At 43.7% G+C, this 27,682-nt stretch overlaps 1 protein-coding gene across 3 annotated transcripts in view; it reads left to right on the plus strand.

Annotated features, from left to right (window-relative positions):
• daam2 (dishevelled associated activator of morphogenesis 2) overlaps positions 1 to 27,682 on the plus strand; it is a 103,756-nt gene that overhangs the window by 67,229 nt on the left and 8,845 nt on the right. For 2 of the 3 annotated variants that reach the window (XM_080512754.1, XM_080512755.1), the window contains exons 5-24: positions 161 to 255; positions 7,576 to 7,909; positions 8,649 to 8,759; positions 9,210 to 9,313; positions 9,405 to 9,471; positions 9,604 to 9,721; positions 9,829 to 9,967; positions 12,939 to 12,997; positions 13,077 to 13,261; positions 14,212 to 14,517; positions 15,332 to 15,439; positions 16,665 to 16,694; positions 18,484 to 18,590; positions 20,085 to 20,169; positions 20,913 to 21,019; positions 21,782 to 21,870; positions 24,488 to 24,656; positions 25,639 to 25,746; positions 26,604 to 26,664; positions 26,943 to 27,074. In XM_080512754.1, coding sequence (XP_080368880.1) covers positions 161 to 255; positions 7,576 to 7,909; positions 8,649 to 8,759; positions 9,210 to 9,313; positions 9,405 to 9,471; positions 9,604 to 9,721; positions 9,829 to 9,967; positions 12,939 to 12,997; positions 13,077 to 13,261; positions 14,212 to 14,517; positions 15,332 to 15,439; positions 16,665 to 16,694; positions 18,484 to 18,590; positions 20,085 to 20,169; positions 20,913 to 21,019; positions 21,782 to 21,870; positions 24,488 to 24,656; positions 25,639 to 25,746; positions 26,604 to 26,664; positions 26,943 to 27,074 — 2,514 coding nt within the window. The remainder of the gene's footprint in view (positions 1 to 160; positions 256 to 7,575; positions 7,910 to 8,648; positions 8,760 to 9,209; positions 9,314 to 9,404; positions 9,472 to 9,603; positions 9,722 to 9,828; positions 9,968 to 12,938; positions 12,998 to 13,076; positions 13,262 to 14,211; positions 14,518 to 15,331; positions 15,440 to 16,664; positions 16,695 to 18,483; positions 18,591 to 20,084; positions 20,170 to 20,912; positions 21,020 to 21,781; positions 21,871 to 24,487; positions 24,657 to 25,638; positions 25,747 to 26,603; positions 26,665 to 26,942; positions 27,075 to 27,682) is intronic. The other variant, XM_080512756.1, reaches the window with a different exon arrangement.

Raw genomic sequence — 27,682 nt, forward strand, 5'->3', positions numbered from 1 at the left:
GTGTGGAGAGGGCAAAGTGGGCTGCTGCCTAATTAAGATTGATATTCTTCATGTGTTGCCCGAGTCGAAACAATGATGAGCTCTACAGGTTGAACAACAAGCCGGTCAGCCACCAGTATTGCACGCCGCTACAGTCTACATTTCTCACTGTACCTTGCAGATGCAGACGTTGTTTGCCTTCGATGAGGAGGAAATGGAGATGAGGAACAAGGTGGTGGAGGATCTGAAGACCGCCCTTCGGACTCAGCCAATGAGGTGAGTGAATCTTCCCGTCTGACCTTCGTCCCCCTCCGCCGCTGCCGGCTGAGATGGACCAACGCTTGGCCCGACTCCAGTCATCAGTTTGACGTGCCGAGGTGAACCCCAGACCCAGTCTGGCCGCTGCTGATGCAACGTGCAAAACAAACAATCTACGTTTAGTCTGTCTTTTATCACTGCAGGGAAAAAAAAAAAAAATCACATTGAATTAATTCCAACAGAAATCCAAGGAGTTGGAGATATTTTTAGATGTTTGCTTTGCTGCCCTATCAGCAGCTGTTCGTTCTCACTCATCGCCACAAAGAAACAACTCAAGGACGTTGAACTAATACAACCCACCTCCCTCTCACCCGTCAGCAGCTCCTTTGGAGCCGTCCATCAGCCCGTGCCGGCCGGCATGAAGCCGTGGTCGAGCCCAAAGTGGGGGGTGTCGAGTTTTCTCAAGGAGGGCTGCGATGTGCAGGGTGACTAAACTCCTGGCAGCTTTGATGTCTGGGTCATGTCTGGGTTGTCGGCCAAGAGAACACGTACGAGGCCACGTGTTCTATAAGTGTAAATAAATAATCGTGTTTGTTAAAAAAATGCATAGTCATATATTGATCTTAAGCAACAGATTTCAATGAAATGCAGGTGTTGTTGCTATTTTGCCACATAGGAAGACTGTCAATATGTCGATTCTGCACTTGTGGGACTTTCTGTGTGGATTTTGCATGTTCTCACTGAATTTGACTGTTTTGTGGAAAAAAGAGTGCGTGTGGTTGTGTTCAGGGTTTTAAATTTCACGAAGCAGTATAGAAGATGTGTTTGGAGTCGGTTAAGAGAGTGTGTAATATCACAAGTGTTGCTTGGGAAAAAAAGAGCAACCCCCCCTGATATGTTGTGTTTGTTGGCAGATGCAGTGAAGAAGTTAAAGTTTCATGCTCTGTTGAGTGATAATGATTTATCATCTAGTCATTTGGGGGAGTTCATGGTTGAAGAAACAAAGAATCTCAGCATGTTAAACCCCTCAACACTCCAAAATTCCAAAATAATTCCTATATTTGTTTTGACAATAAGGCTCTCAAGGGCACTTTGTAAAGTAACATAAAGTGACGCGAGACTGTTGAAGTGCTAAACATGATTGTTTTTTTTAAGGGTGAAAGCTAAACTTTATGCCGGCATTCATATTCACAGTGGGTAAAAAAAAACAAAAACACTAACCAACACTTACTATCCCTTTTCTTCTTGTATCTACAGTTTGTTTGCCTATTTTCATTTGGCTCACGTGTGTTTAATGTGGCTGTGCTGATTCAATAGGCTCTATTCAGGATTTGCACCTGCAGCCACACATCTCTGCGAGTGAGTTATTGTCCATTAGCTCACAGATGTTTCTCACTACTGTTGTACAGTGAAGCAGGCAGCAGGTGTATCCCCGTAGCATTATGGGTGTTAAGGGAAACACTTGGCATTGTTAATCCTCCACTAATGGCCGCTTTGTGACGTACGGGCGGAGAAAAAGGCAGCGCCCACACCTTTGTGGTTACATGTGTGTGAGAAATCCAAGCGCCTCAAACCATTTTATATGTCATATTGTGTCTTTTTATGTCGTTTAAGCCGTCTTGCAAATCATGGAGGCCTCCGTTAGTATTCAGCTTTGATTCAGACTCGGCCTTTGTATGTTGGTTTGGAACAAACTGCCCCCTCTGTCTTTCCACCCCTCTGGCATTTTAGAGAGGCAGCTGCTTGTCTGCTGGTGAAGAGGTGCTCTTGTTGGCTTCTGCCCGCCGCGCGGGGCCACAGGACTCGGAACACATGACGGGGCATGCATGGTGCCAGGCAGGACACACAAAAGGGCCATATTGTGAGAAGGCTCACTGCACACCACTGGCACGTTGATGCGTATCAGTCTTGTCTTGTTTTGATTAAATAAATGAAATGCGGATGCCATGATTTCAATGCCAAACTGTCCACAAATGTCATTTAACTGTAGATCTTCGACCTCTTCGTGGGCTTTAATGAAAAAGTACATTATAGGTTCATTATACAAGCTTAAAAAACTGAAGGAATTGAAGCAAACAGTGTCGTGTAATATGCCGACTGCAAATCTGGGTGAGAAGAGTTGGCAATGATGGCCTTGAAATTTAAACTGTGGATGGATGCCACCTCCACAAGTGTCATGGTTCTGTCCATGGCAGGCATACGGCAAGTTTTTTTGTACTGTATTTTGCACCTAAAAGTTTCATGAAAACATTGGGATTGTAGTCATTTTCTTCAGTAATTGTTTGGTTTTGTTAAAATAAACAAATGTTCTGCACAGACACAGACACAGACACACTCTACCACAACAACAACAACAACAAAAAAAGAAACTTTATTGGTCCACAAACTAAAATGTGCTTGACACCCTTGATCGATCCGACTCGTTCATGTGAGCTTTCAGGGTGACCCCTTTAATCTTGCCGGTGCAGCAGTCAAAGCACAGCAGGAGATTCGACGACGTTCAGCATGTGTTTGCCAGCAACTGCAGCAGAGACCATAATTCTAATGACAGTTTATTTTTCTGTCCCTGTGATCGCTGGCTACTTTTTACACCAGTGGTGTCAAACATGAGGCCCACATGCCAATGCTTGTTGAGCTCTGACAAAAATCATTGATTTTACCTTTTGCAATAGATTTCAGCTGCTTTCAGTCACTGCAATCGAGAGGCGACAGCTGGCAGGCATCATCTTACTGTGAAGGACGCCGCGTCTAATCTGCAATTCACCAGAAAGTGTTTCTAATAGTTGTAATCATTAAACTAAATTTCCCTGCCCAGATGTTGCATTTCCAGGATAAAGGCATTTAATTATAAAAACGTCGTAAAAAAAAAAAAAAGACTATTTGTTTTGCACGCTTATCTCATTTGGGTCTGCCAGCAGTTATTGCTTTGTTTACCAGCTGTCAAACGGAGCTTGAACCGCCGGGCGGTGTTTACCCGTGTAAAACCCCCAGCTCAACTCGAGTGTGGATGCGAGAGGCCGACGGGCAAACACCGACTGCGTCATCAAGTGAAATCTGCAGTCTGGTGCAATTCCCAAAAGATGGGGATATTTACACTCGCTGAGTGGGATTCTATCCATGCAGTTGGAGTACTCGCGTAAGGGTTGCTGACGTTCTGAGTCATCTCGTCACTGCAGCGACGTTTCCATCCGTGCTTTTGAGACTCTTGAATCATTTGCGTTATGAATGACCATGAAGAGGACGGGGGAGCAAAGCTTTTTGTAGATACTTGCTGTTCCAATCCTAAGTATCCAAGGCCCCGTTTATGCCCACGGTGATGATTTTCCCCATTTGGGAAAAGGCTGTTAGTGAAGTCATAATAAGAAATAAAGGTAAGTCGATGGAATATTCTGGTATCACATAGAACCAGGCAGGTCACAGAGGCCGTCATGCCCACTTTGGCTTAGGCGACATGCATAGAATTACTTAGATCGTTCCCTGAAGATTAGCTTATAAACTTCATCCATACACCCTACACACACACACACGTGCACCTTGGCTAGAGGCTTTTTTTTTAAATGTAATGTAAAATGTAATCTATATCTATATGTAATCTTGAGTGTGTACATGTGTTAGTTTTATGTGCAGCTCTCATTTCACCACAGTGAGCCTCACATCAGGTCAGATTTACGTGAGCGAGCGCAGTGTCCATGTCGCATGGCTTCTCATCCAAGTCCTGCAGACACCTCCGTCAACTTGCTTTAATCGGCGCCTCTGACGAACCTCCTGTTCTCCTTCACATTCGACTCCTTTTATAGATCTGTGTGTGTGTGTGTGTGTCTCTGTGTGTGTCCCTGAGCCGGGAGGTAGGTGTTTTGAAGGAGATAATCAGTGTGTGTGTGCCAGCGTGGTGATCCGATGAAGGGGCAAGAGGAGGCAGTGAAGCACATGATCACTTGAGTTTGTGTGTGCGTGTGTGTGTGTGTGCGTGTGCGAGAAAGCGTTTGGCTTTTGTTAACGTGTGTGTGGTTGAGCTTTGAGGCCCGCGCGAACTCTCGACCGACTGTCTGCCACCGCACGGGGGTCATCCGCAGTTCACAAAGGCACAATTGTTTTGCCTGCGCAGCTGAAAAACCTTGAAAAATCCATTTTGGTTGGTTGGAGTAGTGTTTAAATTTGAGCATCTGGATTAGTTTTCCACACTGGCCTCCTCGTTTAGAACACTGCCCGACTCGAGTTCAGACGTTTTAAGCATTCAAATTCAATGGCAATTATATGGTATTGAATGGGATTTAAGGAAGGAATGAAGGAAGGAAGGAAAGAAGGAAGGAAGGACACAAAATGTTTGGACAAAGTGACAAGAATGGCTCCTAAGTAGCCTCATTCCTTTCTTTTATCTATCAGAAGATCTGTGTGTGTGTGTGTGTGTGTGTTGTTGGCTCCACCACAGTATTGTTGGGCAGCTCAGCCTGCACTCATATCGTATGCAGCAGTTCTCGCTACCTCGAACCCCAGCGGGGTTTTAAACTATGCGGCGTTTGCTCCAAGACGAAAAAAAGAAAAGAAAAGAAAAGAAAAAAAGAGCAGCTCGCCAGTCGTCTGACCGTGAATGTCAGCGGAGGGGAGAAGACGAGATCAGACTCTGAAGTCAGAGGAGATGAGATCGATGGATTCAAAAGCTCAGTGGAGAAGAAAAAGAAATGGGTGGGGGGGGGGCTGTTGTGTGCCCTTTAAAGAACCAATAAGCTTCAGGTAAAACCATTTATAATCGTCTTCAGTGACAATGGAGAGTCTTCATGCAGCTGGTAATACTTTCCTATATGTTGAAATCGACACGTGGAAAACAAATTATTTACATCATTGACACAAGTCAATGAATTCAGTTTAATTATGAACATAATGACAGAAACAAAAAAGTTGTAGTCATTTCTCAAACTCCATTATGTTAATAATAATGAAATAATGAAAGGGAAAAATTTCGCTTTCTCGCATTGGGATATTTTTCAATGCATCTGATTGATGTTAACGGGGCCAATGGACCATTTTCACTTTACCAGCTTTAAGGTGGATTTATTACTAAATATCTTGTTGAGTAATACAGTTTTTCATATCGCTGCACAGATGCCGTCATGTTGAATGTGACTTCCTACGTGGAAAGTTTCTTTTCCACTTCCAAGTGGAATACAAATGCATGCTTACTTCACCAGATATCTTAGAATACTGAATATAAAACAAGCCTATAGTAGCAATTTTTTTTTTTTTCGTATGTAAGCGCAAGCACGTACATCTGGTTATGCGCCGGGTGTCGTCGTGTTTCTGGAAAACGGAATAGTGAGGCGAAGCCTTGAATCCCGTCCACCCGTTTGAACCCGGACTCCAAGAACAACATCTGTCGCCCTCGGCTTTCCATACATTAATCACCAGGACGTTGGGCTTAATTTCTCCTCCACGGCGAAACGCTCGTTCTCTGAGGTGGCCCCCTCTAAATTCACAGACGGGCTCGCTTGTCTCCTCTGTCGGCCAAAGTCTTGTCAGTGATGTAAAACGTGTAACTCAAACAGTTGGACCGGGTCCGGCCTCGCTCAAACCTCGGCGTCTGCGTTACATCTGAATCAAGTCGCGTCGAACGTGTTGGATTTAACTGCAGCCCAGACAATAAGCGCATTGTTCTGCCGATAGATTTTTTTTTTTTTTTTTTGGGTGCGATCTCTGTAATTTACACATCCAGCATGCATGCATGCATCCAGGCGCTGCTGCAGAGCAGATGATTGTATTGTGTGACCTTGAGAGATCCACCAGTCAAGTTCAGACGTGCAAGTGTGTGAGTACACAGGCGGAAACCTTGGATTGATGTTGTGCGGGGATCCCTGGCTTCACTGTATGGGATAATCATTAGATGATTTTACATTTCTTTTGCTTTGTGTTTTTCCATGTTTGTTTGTTTTTTTTGAGGCCGGGCAGCAGTAGGCGGCAGGATGGAACTTAGACCACGTACTCTCTGAGGGTGTCAAAACAATCTATCTGTCACAACGAGCCACAGTAAATCACGGCTCTCGGCCCATTCTGTCAAAAGCCCTCCATTTCTCGTCTTTCGCCGTCTCCATCCCCCTCCTCTTCCTCTGTCCTTGTGTCCTCTCACTCGCCCCTTGTCACAAGCCCTCGTTTGTTTTGAAATAATTCATGAGGCCTATCAGGAATCTCCGCGAGTGTGAAGGTCGTTTACGACACGGCCCACACTGTGCTCGCTGGATGTTTACATGTTCGGCCTGTCAGTCAGGTCTTCTTTAATGGCTCCCTGCATGTTGAGGCATTCCGCTAATGAGGGCCGACAGCAAGACGCCGGCTGAAGTGCAGGTGTGAAATTTTAATGTTTAATGATGAGGAAGGCTATTTCTGTCTCATGGTGTATTGATTTTTTTTTTTTTTTTTTTTTTAATGGAGTCGAGTGAAGCGTAATCCATGCAGGTCCAATTTGGACAATGCAGGCTTGTTGTTGTTGTTGTTGTGTCCTGTGTCATGACCTTGCTTAGAAGCGGTGATTAAAATCAACAAATACAGTGTTGACATAATATTAAAATGTATTCAGTAATGACCAATTCGTGCAACAAAGCATGGTTTGTATTTGTCTCTCGTTGGTTGACAGAGCAGTCCCTGAAGAGGGACAATAATTCTAATCAGGACATCAGCCACAAAACACGGGAAATGAAGTTGTTTATGTTGTATTGCTAAACATATATTTGGGATGTTTCATGACTAAAATTTAGAATTTTAACTTTTGTTCGAATCTTCAGCTGTTTCTAACCACTTCACCCTATTTTAACAGATTCGGTTAGTTTGTCTGTTTCAGCTATTTTGATTTTTCACCATTTAATTTCTTGTCACCTCGGCCATTTCAGCCATTTTCCACACTGATCTTTTGATCGGTGGGTTCTCCAATCTTTTGTTGCTCCATTGTTCACAGCTTCAAACAGATACATTTAGCATTCTTTCTTCCTTTTCTTTTTTTTGCCAATAATCCTTCTAACACTATTGTTCAATTTTGTTTTGTTTTTGTGTAATTTTAGCAGTTTGTAGCCTTTTTTGCCTTTTTAACCACTAAAGCCACAAGAGTCTTTTTGAAAATAATCCAGGTATGCAAATACAATAAAAAGATAGTATGAGGATGAAAATTGTTTGACAGATAATGTTCAGAAAGCTTCACAGAGACAAATACAGAGGAACTAAACAGTCGCAGATCTGGACTCTGGACCCACCATACCATCAGTCATTTCTGTTCGTCGGTCCATTGAGGCACATGAAGAAGAATACCCTGTTTGAACAAGTTCTAATATGAAAAAAAAAATTCTCCACCTCCTCCAGATTCGTCACGCGCTTCATCGAGCTGGACGGCCTCACCTGCCTCCTCAACTTCCTGCGCAGCATGGACTACGAGACGTCGGAGAGCCGCGTCCACACCTCCGTCATCGGCTGCATCAAGGCCCTGATGAACAACTCGCAGGGCCGGGCGCACGTCCTCGCCCACCCGCAGAGCATCAACACCATCTCGCAGAGCCTGCGGACGGAGAACGTCAAGACCAAGGTGGCCGTGCTGGAGATCCTCGGCGCCGTGTGTCTGGTGCCCGACGGACACAAGAAGGTGCTGCAGGCCATGGCGCACTACCAGAAATACGCTGCCGAGAGGACTCGCTTCCAGGTACGGGACGCGCAGACAAGAGTTCCCTGAACTGTGGATTACATCAGGCAGAACGTGCGGGCACATATATTGAAAGAGCTTTTGCGCGAGACGTGGAGCCAGACAGAGATTAAGGGAAGGCGCAGGCATAATATTTCAGAGTAATACTTTAATAAATCAAGCTGTGGTCATTTTGATAAGTTGGAGACTCGCGCTGGAGAAGCTCAGACGCCTGACCTCGGGTTAGGTCAACACACCGACTGTATTAAAGGCAGGTGAGGACATGGTGAGTTATGGAGGTCACGGTATTTGTGGTGTTTTAGCGACTGGCAGGACTGAGTCAACAGGCTACATCTCACACATCCACCCCTGTGTGGGGGGGTGTGCCTGGGGGGGGGGGTTTGTGGTAAATCACACCACCTCAGGCTCGGCGAACGCCGCGGGAGCTGAGTGATTCAGAAGTAACGGGGCTTTTTAATGTTGGTTTGAGTTACGATTAAGTTGCTGGAGTGTGTCAGGGGTCAGTGTGAGAGGAGACGAAGGAGCCGGGGGGTGGTGGTAGGGGGGGGGGGGGGGAGAGAATGAGTAGAACACTGTGTTAAAAACAACTCGGCGTTGACAAACGATCTTTGCCTGCCGAATGAAGTGCTGCGTTGTAGTTTAGGTCTCTCGCAGAAGTTCTGCCTAAACCTGCCCGTTTGTCCCGTTTGTCCCGTTTGTCCCGTTTGTCCCGTTTGTCCCGTTTGTCCCGACGACCCAGACGCTGCTGAATGAGCTGGACAGAAGTACGGGCCGCTACAGAGACGAAGTCAACCTCAAGACCGCCATCATGTCTTTCATCAACGCAGTGCTCAACGCCGGAGCGGGAGAGGTCAGCACATTAATCTTAGACACTGTAAACAAAAAAGTTTCAGTGCTTGAGTGATCACACAGCATGTGACATTCAGGCGAATGTGATGATTAATAACACTCTTTTATTTTCATGTGAAAGGGGTTACTGGTATCATACTACATCTTGTATGTTTAAGCACAATTGTGAACCAATAGAAAAAACGTTTTTTTTTTTTTTAACATAACATCCAGTGGAGATGCTAAACCAAGAGTATCAAACACATTTTAGTTGAGTAGCCACAGTCGGCACAATTCCATCTTGATTGGGCAGAACAAGTCAATAGAGAGCCATTATAACCTTTAAAATGTTATTTGACGTGAAACCACACACAGCTATAGAAAAAATCTAAATATATATAGAAGTCTTCGGGTTTTTGCAGAACCTAATTCTACATTATTACATCCTGCCTCATCTTTTCACTTCATCCAGGACAACCTGGAGTTTCGCCTCCACTTAAGGTACGAGTTCCTGATGTTGGGCATTCAGCCGGTCATCGACAAGCTCCGCGAACACGAAAACGCCACTCTGGACAGGTGAGTGTTCAGCGCTATATACATCGACTGTATGCTCATTGTTTCCCCCCTTGAAAATTACTAACTAAATTCCTTATTTATTCATTATTAGACATTTGGATTTCTTTGAAATGGTGCGGAATGAGGATGACTCTGAGCTGGCGAAGCGATTTGATCTGGTGAGTGCTGTACTATATGTAGTTCTTTATACTAACGTGTGAGACTTTGATGCCTCGTTAAACTGCAAACAGAATGGATGTTTGATAGTTTAAGTGATCAAAGGTGATTTTCTTCTTCTCCCCCCCAAACAGATCCATATAGATACAAAGAGTGCCAGTGCAATGTTCGAGCTGCTCAAGAAGAAACTGAGCCATACAGATTCCTACCCGCACCTCATCTCCATCCTCCAACACTGCCTGCAAATGCCCTGTGAGCAAACAGAGCTTCACCACATCGATCTCTCAATGAATTAAAATCTGCATGAGATGAGGAACACTTGAGCCGTTCGCTAACGTTTCTGCGTAACCTGTCGCCAGATAAGCGCGGAGGTGGCAGCCTGCAGCACTGGCAGCTCTTGGACAGGATCCTCCAGCAGATAATCCTGCAGGACGACAAGGGGGAGGACCCCGACATCGCCCCTCTGGACAACTTCAGCGTGAAGAGCATCATCCGCATGTAAGTGACGTTTCACGGTTTGCAGTTTGCGCTCGGAAGTGTTCACAGATTGTCTGTACAGGGTTACACGCGTAGGCACATATTTACACATGAACGCACGGATTTGTTCGTATATTTTGTAAACATTTTCATCTCTATTGAAATATGTATGGATATGTATTTGTTGTTTTTTCTTGTTCATACACATTTTCAGATTAGTACATATTTATAAAGCATTGTTTCCATTCAATCAACTCTGTACGTGCACATGTATTCATGCTTCTATGCATCAGTGTTTATAGATATATATTATATATGTGTATCTGTGGGGGGTTTTTTCTGCATGTTTTACGTGCACGTGCACAAATCTTGGCGCATAAACATCCATTAACACATTTGAACGCCTGTGTGCACATTTATTGATGAGTGAATGCGTAGAGCAGTTCACACTTTTGCAAATGTGCATGCAGCCCTATGTAGGCATATTTATGCACGCATTTGCATGCGTCTTTGGTTTGTTTTTTTTACAGTTAAGGCTCCAATTACTTACTTTCCCACACATGTTCAGATTTGTGCATGCGTATCAAGCCTCGAATGCACAATTACCACTGGCAGCGCTTTGGCACACCTCGATCTTGCGTGGCGTTGTTTCTTTAAGATGCTTACAAACACAATCAAGCACGGATTTCATTCCACGCTCACTGATACCTATACATACCATACTACGTCATTGCACTTTTAAAGACTGTCTTGTTTATGAGCAATTATCTACAGTTACATCACTGACATGAAAAGACATTTGTCATAAAATAAATACTATTTTCGAATCCAGAATGAAACTTTTAAAACTTCAGCCTTCAATATTCTGGACATTTCGCTCTTTTCTGGAAGAATCGTGTTGCGAATGCATCACTTCCAGCTCAGATTAAAGGCTGATATGAGATTCATGAGTTGTTTGTTTTGACGCCTTTAATAGCGGCAAAAAGACCAAACCAGCATACACAGGTATGTACAGTTCAGCTGCAGCCCCGAACAGGCTGCTTTTTGCTTTCACGTTGACGCTGCCGTCCTTCTGGTCGGGAACAGGGTTGAATGCGATTGCACAGGAAGTTGAGGTGATGTGACGATAGCAGCGGGGGGTCCGTTCGGAGGAAGCCTCGCTGTGAGCGCAAATCGGCATGAAAGCGGAAGCCAGAGATCAAAAGGAAATCTCTCTAATCGCGTTAAGGCCGCCCCTTAACGCGGGGGGGGGGGGGGAGCGGGGGAGCGGGCGGTCAGTCCAGTCAGCCATGTTTAGGTGCGGCCAAGCGGGCCGCTCGGCTTGGCGGAGCAGACAGTCGGGAGAAGTAATCAGTTTATGAGTGAGAACCGAGGTTTTTGTATATGCCGTCATGGCCGCAGCCTAAACTGCCACTCGGAGAGACCCCGCTTTTTAAGTGATCGCTGACATTTGCTGGTTTTCATGGTCAGGATTTTCAAACTAATCTGGGCTCAGAAGCCAGCTGGAAGTGTTAAAAGATGCTTTTGAATGCGTCGGGTTCGTGCTCCTTCCCCCATTTGACTTGACTTTTTCCTACATTTCTTCTCCTCCTCCAGTCGCCTCATCTATCAAACCTACCGTCAGTGATGAATGTGTTTAGCTGGAGTGATGAAAGCGCCATAAAGCATGTAGCGTGGTAAACCTTGGCCCCGTGCTCAATCCTGCTTGGTTCCTTCATTTGTCCGCCATTGTTTTCTGCAATCAGCGTGCAGAATGTAATTCTTTCCAGTACCCAACCTGGACGTTCATTACGACCCATTGACGATCCATCACAGCGGTCCAAACTTTACAGCGTGGTCTCGTTGAGTTTTCCATAAACTCTCTTTAAAGTAAATTGCACCTGGAGTGGGGAAGAAAAAAAAAGGCGTTGCATAAACTGGGCTCTCCTCACCGTCTTGGCGGCGTGCCCGGCGGCTAACGAGTGAAACCGTACGGCTCGGACACGCGGTTGTGTTAATAGGCGAAGGGCACGTTAAATCAACTGGCAGACAAAGTCGTTCATCATCATCAAACTCTGACTGCTCACACGTGTGTCGGGGCCCCGAAATTAACACTTTCGTGCAAATTTTATTTTTATGCAGCAACACAGAGGAAACTCTTTGAGCGCCCAAACAATAAAAGGTCTTTTTTGGCGATCTGTCGTTATGCTGTTAATAAATACTGAGTTTATATTAGTCACCAGGTTCTGTTCACAAAACAACCTATTACTACCCTAATGTTGTAAATTGATGTTTTCATGTATTTCCTGCAACACTGAATTTTTTCCCCCTTATTCTCTCACCTTCAGTCAAAGCTACCACCGAAGCTCAAGGTTTCATTTTTAAAGATTTCTTAACCTGAATAATATTTAAAGAAAAACATAAATACCAATAATATCTTTTTATTTGTGCCTCTTATGTTTTTGTTTTTTTTACTGATGGAGCTTATTTCTCTCCTTTTGGTGGTGTAACAGGTCACGGACATCTGTTTTTTAAAGGAATGATATGATGTTTCATCTTTACTATGATCCGTCCTGATTTGAAGGCGACTTTGCATTGACATGAATAATACAATGTAAAGCGCTTTGAGTGTACTAGAATAAAGCACTATATAAAACCCATTCATTATTATTAGTATTATTATTATTATTTATTGAGTTATTTCTTTAACCACAACAGATTTAGTGCCAAGCAGATCACCTGTGATGTGTTACACCACCTTCCCCAATTACAGTACATGACAACATACTTATATTTGAACACCCTCATTAACCTCTAATGTGGACCGGATTTCAGCTTGAAGCTTTTATTCTACTAATGCCGTTAAAAAAAAAAAAAAAAAAATGCATCGACCCTCTGTGCTGGTAATGAGTCGACTTGCTTCGACTGCAATTAACCTCCACATGCAAATCCCTTCTAGGCTTTGCTCAGTTTGCCAGTTTTTGTTTGTTCATGTGTGTTTTATTCTTCCCAGGTTGGTCAATGAAAACGAGGTGAAGCAGTGGCGCGAGCAGGCAGAGAAGTTTAGAAAAGGTAAGGCGTGTTTGTCCTCGGATAATTGCGCCGCATGACTCCCCGGGACGACGCATTCAATCTCCCCTCCTTGGGTCAGATCACGGGGAGCTGCTTGCCAAACTGGAGAGGAAAGAGCGGGAGTGTGACACCAAGACCCAGGAGAAGGAGGAGATGATGAAGACTCTGAACAAGATGAAGGACAAGCTGCAGCGCGAGGGCGTGGAGCTGCGCTCGGCCAGGGAACAAGTGCTGGACCTGTCGACGCGCATCAGTGACATCGCTGTGAGTCGTGCTGCTTTCTCACATGCTCGTCACCATTGGACTGGGAAATTTATCCCAGATATATTGTGTAGTTTACTAAAAAAAATAAAAAATCATCCTGATGGACCATCCAGGAAAATGTCACCAATATTGATAATTTTATCAGTTTTCATGATGGATCACTTGTGGTTGCACACACACACACACACACACACACACACACACACACACACACACACACACACACACACACACACACACACACACACACACACACACACACACACACACACACACACATTGCCCACAAAGAAAGATTTGCTATAAAACATCCACAAAAGTTGCATTTTTGGTGGCTGCGAGCACCATTGCCATCAAAACACAACAAAACACAACAAAATGTTGTGGTTTTCACTTGAAAACCGTTGTTAATGGAGACTTGATTAAAATCTGGCTTCAACTGTACTTTAACTGTTCATTTTGTCCTGATTCCATGTTTATCTCGGGGAAGCTTGCAGCCACAGACCAATGTAGCAGTACCAGGAGTAACCATGGGGGGCAGTGTTGGGATTATGAACAAAGAATTAGTAGAAGAGTTTGCCTTTCTCTGCACCAAATTAGTCCGACCCTCCGACTGTTGTCATTGCAGTTATTTTCTTTATTCTTCTCCCCAAAATCAAACTTAGCTTCTCATCTTGGTATTTGGTCAGTATTATAGGATCAGCACAGCAATATGAGCCTGGTGTCAAATTACAAGCACATGAGATGTTGAGAGAAGCTGCTAGGAAGCAATCATTCAAAGGTTGACTTTATGGATGGGGGGGTGGGGGGGGGGGTTCTTAAAGGGGCAGCTACATAAATCCTGCAGCGAGAACTACCTATGGATTTTTTTGGGGCACTTTGAGTAATGAAAAGATTGCGTGGCAGAGTCGATCGTAAATACGCTGACCTTTTATCTCCTCGTCTTTCAGCAGGGGGGAACCGTGTCGTTCCCGCCTCCCCCTCCCCCGCCCGGCGGCCCGGCGGCTCCGCCCCCACCGCCGATGACCGTCGGCTTCCCCCCGCCGCCGCCCCCTCTCCCCTTCAGCTGCCCGCCCCCTCCACCGCCGCCCCCGCCACCCGGGGCGCCGCCTCCCCCGCCTGGGGCCCCTCCCATGTTCGGAGCCCCGCCTCCTCCCATCCCGTCCTCGTTCAACTCGATGGGCAGCATGCGCTCCAAGTCCATCCCGCAGCCCTCGCACCCGCTGAAGTCCTTCAACTGGGCCAAACTGGGAGAGGTGAGTCGGAACGCCGCTTGCAGCCAAACATCATCTCATCAGTAGATCTTTGGTCATTAGATACATCACAACACTGAACAGACCCCAAATCCAGATTCTGAAATCCTAAAACAAAAATAATGACTTTGCCCCAGCTTTTATAGCAGTTATTTCTTCTTACTTTCTTATGGTTTTTTGCAGTTTTTTCCCCCTTTTATTTCCTAATAGAACAACTGTCACTGGCGTAGGGATTTTATTCTCACTCAGACAATCACTGAATCCTACAGTTTGGGCTCCATAATGCAGTTTAAGCACAAGCCCAGACTTCTGCTCAAATAAAAATATGTGGTTTTAGTTTAAAAATACTGTTCTTGCCCAATCCCTGTGATCTAATCAATCGACTCTACCAGTAAAGCTTTTTTTCTTTTTAGATATCTTGTCACAGAAGCCAAACTGCCTCATTAATGATTTATAAGTGCAATAAAAGTGAAAAAGATCCAAGGAGGTGAAGACTTTTTATAGTCGCTGTGCTTACAGGTTCAGCCTGCTCTTGCACTTACTGAACTTCCATGAACTGAAGTAGCAAGTGCGCCTAAGGTCTTCCCGCCGCTCTGCACTTTGTTGCACTTGGGTGGTTAAAATAGATCCCCGGGGGGGGGGGGGGGGGGGGGGTTCTTTCAGTCGAGCTCCATCGCAAAAGACAAACTCAAAACATCTGTTCCCGGCTGATTTCCAGTTTTAAGTTTGGAAACGCGGAACGTTGGAGGTGGTACCTTCCACCGATAAATCGGCGTTTCGATGTTAATCGCTGGCGTGCCTCTGCTTTGCTTCACAGCACATGATCAACGGGACCATCTGGAACGAGATCGACGACCTGCGAGCCTTTAAGATTCTGGACCTCAAGGATATCGAGAAGATGTTCTCGGCCTATCAGAGACAGCAGGTTTGGATTTTTTTTTTTTTTTTTTAGTCAAGCGACTGGAAATACACTTGATCGCCCACGACCGAGTGCACACGCGTTTGTTTTGGCTCGCGTACCAGTAGAGTCGTAGGCCTGAATCTTGTGTGTATTGTTGAATGTGTGTGATGTGGCTGACACAACGAGCACGAAAGATCTAGGAGCACTAGAATCTTTTTTCATGGCGGAGAACCCTTCGACGATACAATAAAAGTTGCTTAAAAAGCATGCTTAAAAAAAAAACTGAACCGAAGACGAACTTAATGGGATAATGGAAGCTTGTGTGTGTTTGTGGTATCGCCATGCAGCACGTAGCAATTACTTCCCTCCGTCCCACAAAGTTAATTGCGCTTCACTTGTCATGGGATAACATTAAATTCAATTCGCAGTTTTCAAACGGATTTAAGTGGAATGCCTTTATTAGTATTCAGTCGAGCTCAGCTGAAAAGCAATATATACTGTATAATCCATTTGAATGCATCGCTCCTGTTGGGTTTCTTTATAATGTGTTTTACAGCCTTGTTTAAAAGCTTTCTGACAGCTCCGCGCTCAACCTCTCCTCGCAAACTCTCATTAAAGAGAAATGGGTCACGTTAGGTTGTTGCCGACAGTGATCCACCGTGAGTATTTATTTATACGGGGCCAGGTTTTTATTGGCGCGGAGCAGCGGTCGAACGCAGATCCTCCGCGGATACGGCCACGCAAAGACGTGAGCCGGCACCTGGCTTTGACAGCACCGTCTCGTTTTTGGCCAGATTAAATCCGAACCCGGTCAAATTCTGTGTTTACACATGGCAAAATTGCTTTCTTTGTAAGCCTGTCGCTGGCCTTTCTTTTGCTTACATTCACCCTCCGTTGGATTAGTTACCGCAGTCATTTTTCATGGTTTTATTTTTCCATGTCAAGACAGATGTAGATGCAATCAAAAGAATACATTAGAAACACAAACCAAGCTAGTAGAGAGTTTAAATGCCTTCTTTTTTTTTTTTTTTGTTCACCTTTTGAATAGATTTCATAAACACCCCCGAGGGCAGTTGATGATTATTGTTTTTCTCACTGAGGGCTTCTCAGCTTCGGCTTGTAGTGTGCATAGTTGCAGTTCTTTGCTCTAGCCACCACTTTTATTTTCTGCTTGAAATGCTAATCTTTGCATGTGTTTTCAATTTTTTTGGGGTGTCTCTCTCTCTGCACTCTCCGACTGCCTGCGCAGGACCTGCTCACTAACCAATCCTTCAAACAGGTGAGTTAAAGAAAGCTCTGCCGTCTCCTCCTCCTCTGCACTGCAGCATTCAGACTCCACCGTTCAGCGTAGAGCCGAGGGATTTGATCATTTGTCTTTGGTGCTGTTGTTCCCATTTGAAGTTAGATCCGCCAACAACTGCAGTTTTAATATGTTTAAACCGAGCTCAGACAATTGTGTTTTCATGGTAAGTTGTGTCAGTTGAGTTTTTTTTTTCCAAACACACGACAATGGTTCAAATAAAAACTTTAGCGTTTTAGGTTCAGAAAAGTTTTGCGTTGACAGCATGTTCAAGTCAGACCGTTTTTGGAAAGTCACCCTTCCTAAACTTTCGAAGGAAGACAGAGTGTAAGCATTTTCAAAAAATTGCATTTTTTCCCCCCTTTTTATTAGAGACTAAGTTGAGCTTTTTAAAAAAAAATTGGTTTCCCCCTCAATTCTATGTAGACAGTTCAAAAAGTTTAACTTTATCCATTTCCATGTAGACTGAGTTGGACCGTTTTTGGAAAATGTTGTTTTGTACCCCCGTTTCCATGGAGACGGAGTCAGAGCATTTTCAAATAGTTGCATTTTTTCCCCCCATTTCCATGGAGACAGAGTCGGAGCGTTTCCATGGATATGCATTTTTTTTTTTTCAAAAAGTTTCATTTTCGGCTGTTTCCATGGAGACGTAATCAGAGCATTTCTAAAAAAAATTCCCCCTTTGGGAACCGTCTTGCATTTTCAGTGACTCGGAGCAAAGTTGTTGAGTGAACGAATATATGACATAATGCAACAGACGTTTTCTTGTTTTCACTTGAAGGCGTCGTCCTGTAAACGGGGGCCTGAAACCTTCAGTAGTAAATTGGTCAGCATTTCTCTAAACACCACGTTAATCTGACTTTGTGTTGCAGCGAAGGGAACGAGCCCCCTCGCTGGCTCAGCCCCGGCCGCTTCCCGTCAATGGGAGTTGTCCCGTTAACCCACTCGGAAAAACGACACTTTCTTTATGAGCAGCATCTGTTTCACACACGTCATCCAAAGAGTGTGACTTCAGGCGCTCGGGAAGCCGGCCGGCACCGTAAATAGAGCGCGCGGTCCTCCACCGCTTCTCTCAAACATTTATTCTCTCCCTTCATTTTTGGATTTTAATGCCGCCGCGGGTGTGAAGCGTGCAAAAAATATCAGACTGTCTTGAATGGAGTTTCGCAACCGTGTTTCCTGTTCCTGGAGCTTTATGGTCTGTCTGCATTGTATTTGTTGCTCATAAAGAAAGAAGCGGCTGTGGAATAACTGTGACATTTTTTTTCCATAGTTTGTCCTGTCTTATGTTTTTTATTCACAATTCGACTGAGCTGCCAATCAATGCATGACTCTCAATATTTGTGAGGAAACTGGACCAGTTTGGAACGGCTTTGGCCGATTGGGGATTAAACAAAGACTTTAACCACTTAATTAGCACCGAAAAGGCAAAAAAAACAAAACCTTTATTACTGTTTGCGTCATGTACAGAATGCACGATGAGGTAGTTTACCCAGAATGTTTAAAAAAAAAATGTTTTCATTTAACCAACACATTATTATGAGCTCCCGTAATGCATTTACAGAAATAATTTTAATTTCAAATGAACATTTTGTAAGTTGGTTGCAAGCGTTTTATGCAGTTTCCCCAAACAAACACTTTTCTTAATGCTTTGTCAAATTAGTAGTGTTTTTCAAATCTGGCATTTGACTCCTCAGTGGCCCCGCCCCTCCTCTAAACTCCGCCCCCTGACCTGACTCCTCATCGTTTTTTGTTTCTCTGTGTGCAGAAAGAGACGGGCTCCATGGACGACATCTACGTCAGCACGCGGAAGGTGAAGGAGCTGTCGGTCATCGACGGCAGACGTGCGCAGAACTGTGTCATCCTGCTCTCCAAGTAAGACGTCCGAACTCAATTCAAAGTCGTTGACGTGTTATTATCCTGAAGGGGTCGCCTCTGCCGTGCGGTCAGAGGTCAGGGGTCAGGGCTTTTTACTCGGGGTTGGCGAGCGCCTCCGACGTCTCGCACGCCACTGATGAGTTTTTAATGGAAACGTGAGGACATCTGTCAGTGCAATAAATATCTGTTTTAGCAGCAGTGAGGGAATAAGCTTGAATCTCCTGCTTTATTAATATTACTGATTTGTACAAGAATCAGAGTGAGGATGTTCATGTACATCAAAGCTTTAAAAATAATGAAATGTTGACGGTCTGTCTGTTTTTAAAATTAAATTCTGATTTTAATGTTGAGTTTGTATGTTAATAATTCCTGAAATTAACCGGTTTTATGGAAAAGATGGCCAATGAGAAGAAAGAAGTACAAAATGTAGATGTGCAAAATATACAGTTTGATTTCATTTCGGCTTTCGAGTTTTGCATGTTTTGTTGCACATCATTGCATTTTTTGTTTGTTTCACTTTGTTTAGTTTCGATTTGTTTACATTTACGTTACAACATTTTTTCACATTTGGTTTTGTTTGAGTTCGTGGTGCTCGTTTGTTTGAATTTCACTTTGTTTCGTGAGGTTTCACTTTAACTTCACTCAGTTTATTTTCTTTTTTTGCGTTTTGTTTCAATTCATTATGCATTTTTTGTCCCCTTTTGGGTTTTTTTTTTGATCGCGTATGAAGTTAGAGCTTCATGCAGCGAGGAAGGGCAATAAAAAAAAAAGCTTTCAATTATATTAGTCAAAATGTATCAAATAATCAGTACTTATTTATTTCTGTAGTTTATTTTGCTTTCATAAGCATTTTTTTTTTTAATCTTTGTGTTTTACATTCATAAAATGACCATACAAATGCCAAATAAAATAAGCACTTGACAGTATGACCTCAGAAACAAATAGGAGACGTAAGCTTGTTGCAAGACGCTTGTTATGAAGAGCACTGACATTATTCACATAATAATTATGATGACATAAAGCTGCGACGGACAAACTGAATATGTTAAATATGTTAAATAAGGTGTTAAAAAATGAGTTTAATGATGAACCAGAAGATGTCTGGTGGCTTCCCCCGGACGGTCTCGCTGCATCTCCACCACAATCCATTGTCACGCTTTAAGATCCACTCAACAATGTAGTTTCCATTTGCGTGTCTCCTGACAGCAGGGGGTCCCGACCCCCCTCTGTGATTATGAATCTGAACTACCCCCCACCCCCTCCGATCACGTCAATACACAGGCTTCCTGAGTCCTTTTGTGTTTGCCTGACAGAACGGCGGCACGTCAATAGGAAGTGGCCCCGAGGGGACACGCGTCCCGAACGGGGTCAGCAGTTGGTCAATAAGGCCTCAAATTCACATTATTGATCATAACCACGTAACGCGGGATGGGACGCAAGCAGATGGCCGCGCTCACAATGTGGTCCCACCGTTCTCCTTTCCGTTCGCAGGTTGAAAATGAGCAACGAAGAAATCAAGCGGGCCATCCTGGAGATGGACGAGAGAGAGGAGCTGGCCAAAGACATGTTGGAGCAGGTATGAACTGTGTGCTTTGTGTGAATGCGGCGTGGTGGAAACACGATTGTCGATCGATGGGGACGGAGAGAGTTTAACGTTCTGATGCTCCGAACAAGCTTGAAGGAGGTCGGATGTGCTAATTAACATTCGCCTCCGAATCGGGAGGGAAAATGAAAATCCGATCGATATCAGATTAGAAGATTATTATATTTTTTATACATGTTCTAATTGTCATGGTGAAACTCACAAGCAATAACCGCTGCCTCTACATACGTTTGTAGATATTATTATACATCATACATAGAAAACATTGTCTTCTATTCTACTCCTAAAAATGATACATTTGATTTATGATACATTGTGAGAAAAGTGCCATGGATGAGCTGATCTTGTATTTCTTCATTATTCTTCAGCTCAGCATCAGCAGGCAATATGATGCTGGTGTCAAATCACAAGTGCTAGAAAACACATGCAAGAGAATGACTTGTTCGTGTTCGTCCGAAATGTTTTTATAAAGTCTAAAAACACAGGCAATATCTTTTCAAATAAGCCATTTCTTCCATGATGGCTGTGCTTCTTTACTGCGATTGGCTTTTAAAGAGTTTTCTGGTACCCACTCAGAAGTTTTTTGCAGCAATCTCCGCTTGACCACAGAGCTACCGAACTCCAAATGAAGCGTGTGCCTCCTCCGTTTCCCCCAGGGTTGAACGATGCAATATGTCTGGTTTTTCTGTGACGTGAAACCTTCGTTGTCTTCGCAGCTGCTCAAGTTTATACCAGAGAAAAGTGACATCGACCTGTTGGAGGAGCACAAGCACGAGCTGGAGAGGATGGCCCGGGCCGACCGCTTCCTCTTCGAAATGAGCAGGTGAGCAGAGTCGACACTCCCTCGTGTTTCTCCAGTCATAAATTAGCATTATTAAAGTCTCTATGGATCCATAGTCAATAAAAGAGGTTAATGCACATCCTGCAACTTTATTTTTAAAATTTTTTGCCCAAAATAGTTTTTTGGACACTGTTTTTCCCCTCATATCTTCTTCTTATTTGCTTTTTCCTGTTGCTTTGAAGCTATATGATAAATATGTCCCACAAACGGAGGTAATACATGCACATTTCGATTCAAATTGGATGATCAGCCAGTCGCGTGAAACAGACGAAACGGTCTTTTGAAGCGGCGTGGAGAAGGCCACATCAAGAACAAGCCTCGTACTCCAGTGATTCATCAGTTTGAAGGAGACTGAAGTGGAAATCGCTCTTTTACGACTGCAATCACGTCAACCAGTGGAGACATTTTCAAATCAGTGCCTCGTTTTTTTTTTTTTTTTTCCCCCAACCTTTTTCAAATTGTGCACTGTTTGTGTAAGATAATTAAGCCTTTTTATTTCCTTTTCTGAAATATTAGCCTGTCTACTTCCTTTCCCTTTCACTGCATCTCCTTCAGGCCGGAGGAATACATCTGGGATTACTCTGATGATTTAATATTCCTTCTTTGGCCTGAGTTTAACAAATTTGTCATCAGTCCGGGTTAATGAGAACTCGTTGGAAGATGAAGAAGGGCAGATGAAAAGTTGGGTGACTTGATCTCCCCAGAAGACAAATCTATCTCTTTTTTTTTTTTTGTCCTCTTCAGAATCGACCACTACCAGCAGAGGCTGCAGGCCCTGTTCTTCAAGAAGAAGTTTGCAGAGCGATTAGCTGAAACGAAGCCCAAAGTTGAAGGTAAGGACGAAGACGAAGACACTTGCTTACAAAATCAGTTTGCCCACATGTAAGAGAGAATTTAATCCATAGCCACTGCTCCTCAAGAGTCACTGAGACGATCGTCCTCATTACAGAAGACTTGTTGGGTTAGATGCCATAAACCCTTTTTTGGAGGAAGTTGCCATATATGGTCACTTCCTATGTTTCATTGTTTGTTTCAAAACAAACGGTTTTGAGTTGATTAAAATGAAAGGGCTCATCATTTTCATGTTTTGGCCTATTTCAAGGCTTCCTTTCTTACATTTCTACTTGAATTTTATTATATATATTATTATAAATAGCATGTATTGTATTTTTACAGACTAACTCAAGAGTATCACAGACATAAGTAAATACGAGATGTTGAAATACACTTTAACAATATTCTCAGGGGTTCTATAAAAGCTTAAAGTGGCCAAAGTTGCCAAATAATCAGGTTTCAGATTATTTTTGAGGTTCTGTTTGGACCAGTTGTTGACATAACATTAGCTTATTTTTCTTAATCACTCATTTATCCAAACAATATATGTTACTTTTTTAGTAATAAATATTCACGTGACTTGTATGTACATTTTTAGGACAACCTTTAATAAAGAAAAAGAAAGAAAAAAGCATCTCTATTTGTACCAGGTTTTGACACTGCCCTAGAAACCGTAGCATGAGACTGGAGCCAAATTACATGCACAAAGTGCTGCCTGTGTTCAGAAACAGATAGAATGGATCAAAATTTCTCATGAATTAACGATTTCACTGTGTGTCTTGGTGTTGTTACAGAAGCTTCCTGTCAACCTCATGGTGACATCAGCATGAGACTGATGTCAAATTACAAGTGCTGAGACAAAACATTAAAAACAGACTGCTCTGTAGTGGAAATGGTAAAAACAAAAAAAAAAAACCCTAAGTTTCTGATAGAAGTCAATACTGTGGCTTTTTTTCCCATCAACATTGCTCCATAGTGAAACAGTCCAGCTGAAAGGATTCCAGTAGTATTATAAAACCATAAAAAACAAGAAAGACTTGCCCATAATGGCAAAATATTTGACTTTTAAAACTCGACTTCCCATAGTGTTCGTCTCTTGTATTTTCTTTGCACTGTGTTTAATTCAGTGAAAAAGGATTAAATGATTGATGCATCTTTGCATGTTGAATTTATATTCTAGAGCACATTCCAGTTTTTCCAGAACATTTCTGCACATACACACACATACCCAAAAAAAAAAAAAAAAAAGAAGAAGCAGGTTTGGTTCTTTTTCGAGAGATACATGTCATGGGGCTGCAGGCAGGGTGGAGAAAAGAAGGGCTGGTTTTTGGTTTTTCATGGAATTTGTTGACAATAATAACAATTGCACAACAGCAGCAGCTCCTCCTTGAAAGCCACACGTATGAGTAGATATTATCCCGGCTTATGTGATCCGGCCTGTCCTAAAGCGCTGCGCTCTGGACCTTGTTTTCACACACAAATGGAGCGGAAGATTAAATTTGGCCGAGGTCATAACCGCTTTCATACCAGTGAGTTTTGTTTTTTTTTCTTCTTCTTCTTCCCCCACGTCGCGCGCTTAAAATGTCGTCGGGTTTAATTCGCTTCAACCCGGCCCGATGTGTTCACAAACGCATCTTTGTTTTGTGCGATCGTCAGCTTTTCCGAGGGTTACCGGCGGAGGGCGGTTTTGGAAAAGCTGGGAGAGTTGTCGGCTTCACTTCAAAGTCTTCCTCGCCGGGTGTGTCGACGACTGAGCTGTCACGGCGTCCGTTTGCGCCAGAGCCGACTCAATGACGTTTCTCCTCTGGCCCCGGACGCTTCTCTTTGCTCTGATGAGCACGCCGCCGGCCAAAATGTCAAATCAAACCTTCACAATATCTCCGTCACAACACTCCCAAAACCGCAGCGCTCATCCATGCCGGCGATCAAGTTCTAAACCCCCCCCCACACCCACCACCACCTTTTATTATTCATTTTACCTCGTCATATCCTCTGGATCATACTGTATTTTCTCCACCCCCCCCGGACCACCCAGTGTGTTCAATGGCAGCGCTTCTCGGAGAGACGACAAGAGGAACGACTCCCAAGCTGCATCGCTGCAGAAAGTAACAATAACACCATAGATTCACGTAATGATTTTCACATTCATGCTGAGGTTTTCCTCCTCGGAGGGGAGAGGAGAGGAGAAGAGGAACCACCTGCAACGCTGCCAGACTGGGGCTGTTCTCAGGAGGAAAACGAGACGGAGGTGGGGGCGGGGGCGTGTTTGGAATATTCCCCCCTCCCCCCTCCCCCCGCCGGGTTATTATGGATGGATGGAAACACTTGATGGCTTTCCTCAAATAGCTGCCCAGTTGTTGTGGGGGAATATTGATCACTCATGCAAATTCAAAGGAAAGGATGAGACGCCTTTGGACGGCTGAGGTTTCATCTCATGTGCATCGACAGGGTCTGAGTTCGGAAACATGATGGAAGGGGATAGGGAGAGGCCAGATCGTTATGCAATACATTTAAAAAACGTTTTTTTAAAAAGGTGGAAAGTGCATGCACTCGCACATCAGTCACCCACTTGTATGATCTCTGCAGCTGCGTCCTCTCCTCCGTCTCCGTTTTCAGCCATCCTGAACGCCTCCAAAGAGGTGGTGCGGAGCAAGCGTCTGACTCAGGTCCTGGAGGTGGTGCTGGCCTTCGGAAACTTCATGAACAAAGGCCAGAGAGGCAACGCCTACGGGTTCAAGGTGTCCAGCCTCAACAAGATCGCCGACACCAAGTCCAGCATAGACAGGTGGGCCACAAGGAGGGGACTGCGGATATGGCGCACCGATGCACTCTTTGTAAATCAATACGTTTTTGTGTGGGCATCAAGTGATATTCCAATACTAAAAAAGTAGAAACTAGTTGAAGAAAATACTAAATACAAAGAAAAGTGGCATTAAAAAGCCACATTTTTTGTTTTTGGAATTCTGTCCGGAAACTGTGTTGTTGTTGAGTTAATCCAAAATTCAACAAGAAAAATGTCTCTTATAAGAAGTCACTCTGTTGAAGTCGCTTCATAAAGCAGATTTTGAGAGGTATAGATTTTTCTTTTGCACTAAAAGATGCACTGCAAACCACACTTAGTGTATTTCTCACGTTGGTGCTTTGATGCACAGATGAAGCATCGACTCGTGTGAAGACGCACAATGCAGGGAAAATCCTGGCTTAATATACTGTATGTTCAGGCAAAATTGACAATTTCCTAAGGAAGTGCCTGTAGTTGTGTTTTTTTTTTTTTGTTGTATTGATGCAACATGGATCTATTTTAAATAATAAAATTGAACAGTCTCATGAAGAAAAATTCTAATCTCACGCAAATGTGTTGTAGTTGATTGCATTTTTGCACCATGTGTAGCAATAAGAACATTTAGCCAGCAGCAGTGTTGCAGCTGTGCTACATTAGGACTGCAGATATGCACAAATAATGCAGAAGACAAACTAAAAACATTCTCTTCACATCACATCTCCACTGGATCAGAAGAGATCACGATTTTAATATAACATTATTCCAATATTTACCTATTTTTTCGCCAATTTCCTCAGCATAGCTTTTAACAGATACTTCATATCGTGTGTTATCAACATCTTTGCAGTTACTAAACATAAAGGCGCACAACCAAACAATATGAATGAAATATTTTGCAAGCACATGTAAAGGCTGAATCATTGCGTATTCATACACATAAAAACAAAACAAAAAAACGCTCTGTGTCTTTTCGTGATTTTTACAGGAACATCACCATGTTGCACTACTTGATCATGATCTTCGAGAAGAACTACCCCGACGCACTGCAGATCCAGCAGGACCTCGGCAGCGTGCCGGAGGCAGCCAAAGTCAAGTGAGTTCAGACCGAACTCCTGCAGGTTTTAACTGCGGCGACAGCAGCCGTGTTTGGGTCAAAGACACTTGCATAACTCAGTGGAACATATTGAGCAGGAAGGACACTTTATCAGTCAATACTTATACATTATGTACCACTCAAACAGGAAATTGTCATTTTGTGATTTTCAGAGCACGAGGAAAGATATGCATGCACAATTTCAGATTGCAATGTATACATTATTATTAGTAGTATTATTAGTAGTATCATTATTATTATTATTTCTATTTTGCTTCTTGTATTTTTATTTGTTGTAAACCAAAAAACAAACGAGACAATAACAGTGTACACACAGGCACTGACTGTAAATATTTGTGTTTGTACCTAAAGTAAAAAGGAAAACATTAAATGTGCAAAATATTGGTCCACATCACCATTACTGAATTAAGGAACATACATAATGTCATAGAAAGAAAATTGTTTGTTTGTTTGTTTGGGACACTGCATATTAATATACAAGCAATGTCATGATTTGTTGCCAGGTTGCTCGAAGTAATAACATTAAAATACCTTGTTAAAAAGTAGTAATAAACTAAGACAGCCAAAAATGTGGCTTTATGAATAAAGCATCACAAAGAACCACAGAATAAACAAGTGAGTTTTATCTTTATTCATATTATAAATAATACTCTTACTGACTCAGATCCTGTTCCACTGTTCAGCACATAAAGATTAATAACCGGTTGATAATAACTTTATTTCAGACTTTAAGTGAAGCACAAAGAAAAGTCCTATAATCCTAAAACTTCCATCAACGTACATCCTGACAAAGTCAATTTATTTCTGTGTCTCGCTCTCTCTTTCTCTTTCCTCAGTTTGTCCGAGCTGGAAAAAGAAGTGCACAACATCAAAAGTGGCCTGAAGGCTCTGGAGGCGGTGAGTTGTCACGCGTTGGCGTCGGTTTCTTCTCCCGTCTGTAATTACGTTTCCGAGCAGGCGCGGGGACGCGGAGAGCCGGGCGAAGGATTTAACCGCTTGCTAACGCTCCGCGCTCTGTGACATGGAGCGGCGCCCGGTCACGTTTTGCACACGGAACAAGTGCTTAAGTGCAAATCCGCACTGATTGTGACACGCGCTGACCACGCTTAAGACTGAAAAGGCCTGTTTTTACACCCCCGCCCCCCCCCCCCCCCTTCTTCTTCCTCCTCCTCCAGGAGCTGCACTACCAGCAGAGCAGGACGAGGGAACGTGGGGATAAGTTCGCGGCCGTGATTGGAGACTTCATCACCGTGGCTGGCTTCAGCTTCTCTGAACTGGAGGACCAGCTGAGTGAAGCCAAGGACAAGGTAACCCCACCCCCCCCCCCCCCCCCCGCAAACCTTTTAACTCCTCAGGAACATACATGCGACTGTACATTCACTCGTCCACATGGGTGGCTTTAATGCATTCATATCGTCCACGCTGCCAAGCGCTCATGTCACCGAGACTGAAGGGGTTGGGGAAGGAAGAGAATTACAGAATATTAAAGAGAGAAACCATAAAACATTCTCGCATCCCTCTCAGTCCAGAAGTGGGATGAATTAGGCAGGGGAAGCCCGGCGTTGAAAGATCATCCCGAATTCCCCCTGCAGTACTCTCTTTGCGTTTTCATTTTTTTAAAGTTTTTAACCACCGCGACCTTTTGAACCCTGCTGGCTCGCCTCTTGATGTATGGTCGGAAGCATGTCGGCCGAAGATGTCTGTGGGACTGCGGGAATCCCAGAGTGAGGCGGCATGGAAAAGATTTATGGGAGCAAGTTATTTAATTTGCAGACCTACAGTGTCCTGTTGCACATTTAGCATCCCGATGCTAATGCATAGGAAGCTTTTAAGTCCTACCTGCTGTAACATTAGTGCAGATATCACATGCACAACGCTCTTATTAGGATTGCTGGCTTTTTTTTTTCAAAGTACC

The sequence above is a fragment of the Blennius ocellaris genome, assembly GCF_963422515.1.
Source record: "Blennius ocellaris genome assembly, chromosome: 17".
Lineage (NCBI taxonomy): Eukaryota > Metazoa > Chordata > Actinopteri > Blenniiformes > Blenniidae > Blennius > Blennius ocellaris.